The sequence below is a fragment of the Mustela lutreola genome, chromosome 10 (assembly GCF_030435805.1).
Source record: "Mustela lutreola isolate mMusLut2 chromosome 10, mMusLut2.pri, whole genome shotgun sequence".
Lineage (NCBI taxonomy): Eukaryota > Metazoa > Chordata > Mammalia > Carnivora > Mustelidae > Mustela > Mustela lutreola.
In genome coordinates this window covers 109,121,768-109,130,257 of record NC_081299.1, presented here as the reverse complement: position 1 = coordinate 109,130,257, position 8,490 = coordinate 109,121,768, and the positions used below count along the sequence as shown (strand labels likewise).

The 8,490-nt window shown below is 48.3% G+C and overlaps 1 protein-coding gene across 1 annotated transcript; it reads left to right on the top strand.

The window, feature by feature from the left end:
- The first annotated feature begins 79 nt into the window (after positions 1–79).
- Positions 80–8,470, top strand: BNIPL (BCL2 interacting protein like). The gene is made up of 10 exons (XM_059138148.1): positions 80–248; positions 1,083–1,178; positions 1,613–1,677; positions 2,148–2,372; positions 5,190–5,372; positions 5,544–5,646; positions 5,934–6,065; positions 6,857–6,943; positions 7,131–7,229; positions 7,678–8,470. Exons 1-10 carry the CDS (start codon positions 205–207, stop codon positions 7,712–7,714), a joined length of 1,071 nt encoding a protein of 356 aa, XP_058994131.1. The 5' UTR covers positions 80–204; the 3' UTR covers positions 7,715–8,470.
- The last annotated feature ends 20 nt before the right edge of the window (positions 8,471–8,490 follow it).

Below are 8,490 nucleotides of genomic sequence, written 5' to 3'. Positions count from 1 at the left end.
ACCTGCTGCTTGGGAAGGGAAAAGAAGGGAGGTGGCAAAACCTGTTTGAAGGTAAGGTTACCTCCCTTCCACACCTCGCTCCTCCTTGGAGGCAAGAGCAACAACAGTGAGACAGAGAAAAAGGACACAGAAGTGCTGGGGAGCTGGGACAAGGAGCTCCCAGACAGCTGCAAAGTGGCTGAGGGAGGCAGGAAGACCCTGAAGATGGGAACCACACAAGAAGTGGGAGAAAAGACGTTAGACCTTGGGTAAGTAAGATCTGGCTCACTTGACTGGAAACGAGCTACGAATAGTCTTGAGGGACTTTGCCACCATCGAGCTCTGACCAAGGCAATTCTCTGCTTCCTGGAAGAGACATGACTGCAAGAGGGCAAATCTGCAGGGAAGGGGTAGTTTGCGGCTCTAGGCAGGAAATGGGGAGCTGGGGAGTTTCAGATTAGTTCCCTATTGTTTTGTTTTTAAAGGAAACTTACCTATTTCATGTCTATAAAACTACCCCTTGTTGTCTGCTTTCTCACACCCACTCCCCAGAATGGCCCTCTGGAACGCTGATCTAGAAAGAAATTTTAGGTCCCAGTACTCCTTCCCAGCAAATCACTCTCACTCTTCCTCCTTACCGTCTTCCCCGACCTGTCTGTCTCTGTCGTGGTTTTCCCTGACCACTCCCCAGCTGGTGGAGGAAAAGGCAGGCTTAATGAGGTACTGTCTTCCCCAACTCTGCCTAGTGACAGCTGGGCAGGTCGGTCAGGTTCCAGCCAGGTGAATTGGGGACTGTCTCTACCCACTCTGTGTAGGTGGAGCAATGCCATAGAGGTTAATAGGCTTAGCTCTACGTGTCCCATCTTTCCTCCCATCTTCCCTTGGCTCCTAAACCCCACTGGAGGGTTCATCTGTCTCCAGGTAGTGGTGGGTGTGGTAAGGGTATCTGTCCAGGAGACAAGAGCCCACGTCTTTTTTTGGGCCTATGCTCTGCTCCGTACCTTCATTACTCTTCATTCCAGTGTCTCCTACCTACAAACCAGCTCCCTTAAGACACGGCCTAGTTTGTCTCATGATCATCCCTTCCCCCGGGGGTCTTGTAGGGCCGGGGAGAATGCCGAGGCAGCGCACCCAGCGGCATCCCTGAGACTTGGGGAACTGGAGCTGAAGGAGGAGTGGCAGGATGAAGAATTCCCCAGGTAAGGACTGGAGGGATGCTCCTGAATGGAAGGTGGGAATGATAAATTAGGACTTGAAGGAAGGATGGGTTAAAAGAAGGCAGAGGCAGTAAGATTGGTAAGATTTTATCAGGGCTGGTGCCGGGTGGCTCAGTCAGTGGAGCGTCTGACTCTTGTTTTTGGCTCAGGTGGTGATCTCAGAGTCAGGGGATCAAGCCCTGCCTTGGGCTCTGCACTCAGCAGGGAGTCTGCTTCCCTTCTTTCTCTCCCTCAGTGCTCCCTGCCCTCCCACCCCCAAACCCCAGTCCCCACGGCTTGTGTACTCTCTCTCTCAAATAAACAAATCTTTAAAAAAAAAAAAAAAGTCATATCTTGGTGAAAGGATTGATAAACTGATACCTGGCTTGATTCATTTAACCTGCATTTCTGCCCCCCTTGTAATCTTTCCCCTCTAGATTTCTTCCTGAAGAAGCCGACCCTTCTGAAGGTTCTGACGATCCTGAGAGAGTTTCACAGGCAGGTAGGTAAATTTGAATCTAGGCCACAAGTTCTTGATGCTCGGCCAGTGCAGGGCTGTGCTGCCCTCGCCCCGTTGGGGTTCCACTGCTTCTTTCCCAAATAGCCCCCATGGAAGTTTGTTTGTTTTTGTTTGTTTGTTTGTTGTTTTTTCATTTATTAGACAGAGATTATAAATAGGCAGAGAGGCAGGCAGAGAGAGAGAGAGGGGAAGCAGGTTCCCTGCCAAGCAGAGAGCCCAATGCGAGACTGATCCCAGGACCCTGGGATCATGACCTGAGCTGAAGGCAGAGGCTTTAACCCACGGAGCCACCCAGGTACTCCCTGCCACCACCACCACCACCCCCACCACCCCCCCCCCCCCAATGGAAGTTCTTTAAAATTCACCCCATATATCACTATCATATGCAGGAATTCCTAACTCCCCTGCCAACACAGACGTTTCTATTCTTTTCTCCCCTATCCCAACCCCAGGTACACCCAGCACTTTAGCCCTGTGTGGCCCACGCCCCATGCGGAAGCGTCTTTCTGCCGCAGAGTTGCAACTGAATCTGACTAAGGGCATTGGAGGCGATGGAACTTCTCCCACAAACTCTGTACCTTCCTCTCCTGATGGTAGTTCTGACCTGGAGGTAGATGAATTGGAGACACCTTCAGACTCCGAGCAGCTGGACAGTGGACATGAATTTGAATGGGAAGGTGGGCAAGAAACCTGAGGCCTGAGCTGGTAAAAGTAGAAGCTAGAGTTAAAGAAGCTCAGGGTGGATTTTATGGGACTAAAGTTAGAAACAATTAGGTGGGGACCAAGTGGTAACGTCAGCAAAATTAATTTCCTCAGAATGGAAAGGTAGAGTCTGTAGATCCAGTGTGAGAGTAGTCAGTAGAGGGGTGGGAAGGGTCCTTGGTTAAGGAAGCTTTCACTGAGTGACTGTGATCTGCTATTACTGATCGAGAACCGAGTTATAAGGAAGATTGTCCTACCCTCAGGGAGTTCTCTGTTTAATAAGAAATTAACACATATACAAGTAAGTGTAGTTGAAGATTATGGTCTACATACCTATAGGGATGTATGCAGGGGTACAGACAAGGTCAGTTCTGCCTGAGAGGCATTAGGAAAGACTTCACAAAAGAGGTGATTCTGAGCTGGTCTTTAGGTAGCTGGGGAGGCATTCTAGGTAGAAGCATCAACTTGGGTAGGAGTATGGCTTGTTGGACATGTTGGGGAGTTCAAAGTATTAAGCATGACTATTTTAATATTAAGGGAAACTTTGTTTCTTCTCTATTCACAACGCTTCTGACACCAAATGTATGAGTTTTACCCACACCAACCAATTCTCCACTTTTCTAGATGTCAACAGGGTATCCTAGAGTTCACCTGTGATGCTTGACTGGAGTTAGTACAGACCTCCCAGGTTTGCCACAAGATTGCCCTCGACTTCAGACAGCAATCACATGTCCAAGCTGTTACCTGAGCTTCTGAATGAGCTCAAATGGGCTTCTGAATGGTGGTAGGAGTCAAATCATGGGGATTACCACACTGAGTAGTTTAGATTTTATCCTGTAGGCAATGAAAAAATCACTGAATAGTTTTATTTATTTATTTACTTACTTATTTAATTTGTTTTTTATTGTTAACATATAAGGTGTTATTTGCTTCAGAGGTACAGGTCTCTGATTCATTACACAATTCACAGTGCTTACCACAACACATACCCTCCCCAGTGTCCATCATTTAGCTACCCTATCCCTCCCCACCCCCACCAGCAGCCCTCAGTTTGTTTCCTGAGATTAAGAATCTCTTATGGTTTGTCTCCCTTTCTAGTTTCATCTTGTTTCATTTTTTCCTCTCTTTTCCTATGATCCTCTGCCTTGTTTCACAAGTTCCACATATCAGTGAGATCATATGATAATTGTCTTTCTCTGATTGACTTATTTTGCTTAGCGTGATACCCTCTAGTTCCATCCACATCATTGCAAATGGCAGGGTTTCTTTTGTTTTGTTTTTTTGGTTTTTGGTGGCTGGTACATATATACCACATCTTCTTTATCCATTCATCTGTTATTGGACATCTGGACACTTTTCATAGTTTGGCTATTGTGGACATTGCTATTAAAAACACTGGGGTGCAGGTGCCCCTTTGGATCACTACATTTATATTTTTGGGGTAAATACCCAGTAGTGCAGTTGTTGAGTCGTAGGGTAGCCACTGAATGGTTTTGATCAAGGGAGTATCATGATCAGATTTAATGGCTCTAAAGAGGTTGGAAACAACCAAAAGTTCTGTCAGTAGAGTATTAATTCTTACATGGTGTATCCATGTTATAGAATACTTTTTTTAAATTTTTTTTAAAAATATTTTATTTTTTGACAAACAGTAGTAGGCGAGTAGGCAGAGAGGCCGGCAGAGAGAGAGAGGAGGAAGCAGGCTCCCTGCTGAGCAGAGCCCGATGGGGGGCTCAATCCCAGGACCCTGAGATCATGACCTGAGCCAGAGGCAGAGGCTTTAACCCACTGAGCCACCCAGGCGCCCCAGAATACTTTTTTTTTCTTTTTTAAGATTTTTCTTTTTTAAGTGATCTCTACACCCAACATGGGGCTTGAACTCACAACCCCACCATCAATGGTCAGTGTTGCATGCTCAACCAACTGAGCCAAACAGACAACCATTTTCTAAGATGAGGCAGCTGTTTCCATTGCTATGGAAGGATCATGCAGAATTAGTGAGTATGGTATATTGCCATTTGAGTAGGAAAGGTAGGGTAGAAAACAAAGCTTGCTCTATCTGTAGGATAGAGGGTGAAATGGAGTAAACAGACTAAAGACATGGAAACCAGTCAGGAGGCTAGCACTAAGGCCAGATGAGAAAGGCTAAGAACCTGAATCAGGACGTAGTAGTAGAGAGAATGATAAGAGAATATAGTGGAGATAATATAGAAGAAGATTTGGAGTCCAGTTGGCTGACAGAGAAGAAAATCTTTGATAATATCAGTTTTCTTTCTCAGCCACCTAGATGGATGGAGTCATTCATCCAGAAAGGAAATATGGGAGAGAGGAGGAAGAGAAGGAGTATGAATTACACTTGGGTCTGGTGGCTTGGAGAGGACAGAAAGACACAAACTAAAGGTGTCCACTCTGAGCATTTAGGGACATGGGTTAGAGGGGCAAATTTGGAATCATCACCTTATTGGTGGTTATTGAAGACATGGGAACAGAGGATTTCACCCAAGGAAAGGCACAAAAAATAAGGAAGAATCTAGAAAAAAACTAATACTGGCAAGGGTCATGGACCTACCATAGTGCAGGGTTACCTCAAGGCCGGTGTCTAGCGAAAAAGTGAGGATTGTGAGTCAGAGGAAAGAGAAACCAGCAAGGCACTGGACAAACTAGCGCTGGAATCCTAGAAAAAAAAAAAACTGAGGAATGAGAGGTTAGAGCAATCCACTCTAGAAACCTGGGGAAGTCAGAAGATACTGAAGGTCTGTACTATGCCTTACTGACCCTTCCCTCTCTTTCAGATGACCTGCCCCGGGCAGAAGGTCTGGGGGCCAGTGAGGCAGTGGAAAGGCTGGGCCGGGGTTGTGTGTGGGATGTGGCTGGAGAAGATGGTCGTCACTGGAGGGTGTTCCGGACAGGAATGCGGGAGCAAAGAGTGGACATGACTGTCATTGAGCTCTATAAGAAAGTCCTCTCTCATGGAGGTAATTGCTCAGATATGTGGCAGGGAAAGACCTGCGACTTCCTGAATAGAACACTGAAGTTGGAAACTCAGTCCCTGGGTTTAAAATCCTCAGAGTCCTTCAAGCTAAACAGATGTACTGTCTGTCATACCTAGTTGTTGACTGAATGAATTTTCCCTCTGTCCTCTCCAGGTTACCATGGTGATGGCCTCAACGCGGTTATCGTCTTCTCTTCCTGTTACCTACCCAGCAGCAGCATCCCCAACTACACCTATGTCATGGAACACTTGTTCAGGTAAGGTGGAAGTCCTGAAGGGCTCCAGGGGGGATGTTAAGGAGGGAAAAGTGAAAAAGAACCCCCTGGGATGCCTGGATGGCTCAGTTGGTTGAGTGTCTGCCTTTGGCTCGGGTCCTGATCTTGGGGCCCTGGGATCAAGCCTCACCTCATTGGGCTCCCTGCTTGGGGGAGATCCTGCTTCTCCCTCTCCCTCTGCTGCTCCCCCTGCTTGTCCCTCTCGCTCCCCAAACCCCAAGCATGTACCTCCCCTGACAGTTGTTGTGCCTCCCCTCCCGGCCCCCCAGGTATATGGTGGGAACTCTGGAGCTACTGGTCGCTGAAAATTACCTGCTTGTTCACTTGAGTGGAGGCACGAGTAGGGCCCAGGTCCCACCTCTGGGCTGGATGCGCCAGTGTTACCGCGCTCTCGACCGGCGGTGAGCCACGAGGGCAAGAGGGCCACAACTACGCCTTATCTTTCCCTCTTTCCGTTCTTTCCTCTTCCCTTTAGTCCCTTTCTCTTTTCCTTGTCTCTCTCCAACCCTTTCCAGGCCTCTCCTGTCTTCTGTGCTCTCAGAGTTAGGGAAACCTGGTTTCAGATCTTGTCTCTATCATTTACCTGCTGTATCATTTGCCTTGGACCAGTCACTTAACTTCCCTGGGACTCGGTTTTCTTCTCTGCATAATGGCAATGATGATAGCTTTGCCACTGGCCATGTGTGAAAATCCAATAAATCGAGGTGGCATACCCCTTCCTTTTCTCCCCGTCTTGCCAATTAATTTATTGCCCAGGCCGCCATTTTCTGCTTCTGTCCGCCTTCTATACCTGACCCATATGGCTTTGTTCCCCGAGATGTTCCTTTTCCCTTTTTCTTTCCCCCATCTTCCCTTTGCTCACTTTTCTAGCTCATTTCTTTTTTGTTTTTGGTGTCCCGGTCCTGGGAGCCATGGGAAAAGGGGAGTAGCCAAGAATTTCTGCGAGGGTGGGGCACAGGAGGGAGATGGGACAGAAGGATTCTGACAAGAGGAATGCCTAAAAATGAGGAGCACAAAGGGCTAAACACAATAGGTGGAGCTCAGATTACAGGCCAAGGAGGGGGGACTAGACCCCACTGCCGGAGAAATATAGAAACCGCAGATGTGAAGGAAGTTAAAGCATAGAACGTAGCCCCACCTGCTCTTCCAGCAAAAGGTAGAAGAGTAGAATGATCTCTTTCCTATTCTTCAGGCTCCGGAAGAACCTGCGTGCCCTGGTGGTTGTCCATGCCACCTGGTACGTGAAGACATTCCTGGCACTGCTGCGGCCCTTCATCAGGTACCAGCTCTGAGGACAAGGATGTCTTCTCTCCCATTTTCAAAATCAAGATGAAGAAGATTTTTCCCCAGCCTGGCTCTTTCTAGCCTTAACCACGCTCTGCTTGTTACATTGCCCTTTGTAAGGATCTCCAGGAACCCTCTTCCCAGTACAACACACAACCTGGTTTACCCTCCTCTCTTTTCAGCTCCAAGTTTACAAGAAAGATCCGTTTTCTGAACAGCCTGGGAGAGCTGGCCCAACTCATCTCCTTGGATCAGGTTCACATCCCTGAAGCTGTCAGACAGTGAGTCCCGAGCTTGAGGAGAAAAGTTTGGGGTGGGATGTATAAAGCCAGTTCCAGCTTTCTTAATGCCTTGGGGGAGATGCAGAGGAACGAAAAGATAGGGGCCCTGCTTCTAGATGCTTTCTTCTGTGCCCACCCAGAGAAGAAATTAAGGCCTGCATCCAACAAGAACAAAGGAAAAAAAAAATACACACAAAACTATACATATAAGTGCTGAGGCATCAGAGAATAAAGGAATATTCACAGCACAGAACTTAGTCGTAGAAGTTAAGAAGTCAAGAAGGGCAGCAAAGCAGAGAAAATACCCAGTGGGGAGGGCCTAAGGGACAAAGGAGCCTGAGGACCACCAGTTCAAGCACCCAATCTTTTGACTCTTCCAATTCCTGGCTTCTGTCCCCAAACCAGTGACTAAAACCCAGGTCCTACTTTTTTTGTTTTTCTCTCCTAGGCTGGATCGGGAGCTCCATGGCTCACGAGGGACCTAGAGGAAGAAAAGAATCAAGGGCCTTAGAACCAAGCAAAGATTAATCTGCCTATGCTCTAACCCTGAAACATCTGGGCTGTTCCCTAAAACACCTCCTCCTCAACCCCAGTACCACAGGACCTTCACATTTCCCTGGGGTCTCATTCTTCTCATGACGGTGCCTTCAAAGCAAGGCTCCAAAGTCTGGAACCTCATTGGCCCAGTGATCATCAGTTCAGCTATAGGGGTGTATGTAGTGGCATCTTGTAGGGGAATGGGGAAGGCTGCGGGGTTTGGTTCTGCTTCGGCTGCAGAACCTTGGGCAAATATAACCGCATTTCTCTGAGTGTCCTTTTCCTCCCCTGTAAGTGGAGGTGCTGAGACCCTTTCCACCCGGGGCATGCTAGCAGTCTGTTAAGCTCTGTAAGAGGTGGAGGGGAGGCCAGGGCTTAACTCACTGCGCAGCCTACTGGGAACCGGGAGTCAGCTCCCTAAACCTGGAAGAACGGCAGCTCCCTTCTTTGTCACAGCTGTTGCCTGTGGGTCGGGGAAGGAGTGCTTTCAAAACTTGTACTTTTGTCCTCTTTAGTAAATTCCGATCCGTAGCGGCTAATAAACTGCGATGCGAGGTTTAAGCCCGGTTCCTAGAAGTGCCCTACTTGCCCAGGCCCGTAGCATCACAATGCGTCGGTCGGTTCTGGCACGGCGTTCTGGCCGCCGTGGTTCCTCGGTTTTTGATCTCAGCCCTGGGGGCTGCTCCGCTAGGCCGGGGGCGGGGGGGGGGGGGGGGGAGAAGGG

Bases quoted from the DNA above. Each gene is read 5' to 3' on its own strand.
- BNIPL (XM_059138148.1), top strand. From the start codon at position 205: ATGGGAACCACACAAGAAGTGGGAGAAAAGACGTTAGACCTTGG. The intron at 249-1,082 runs GTAAGTAAGATC...GGGGTCTTGTAG, and splicing joins GAAAAGACGTTAGACCTTGG to GGCCGGGGAGAATGCCGAGG. The intron at 5,647-5,933 runs GTAAGGTGGAAG...CCGGCCCCCCAG, and splicing joins GTCATGGAACACTTGTTCAG to GTATATGGTGGGAACTCTGG.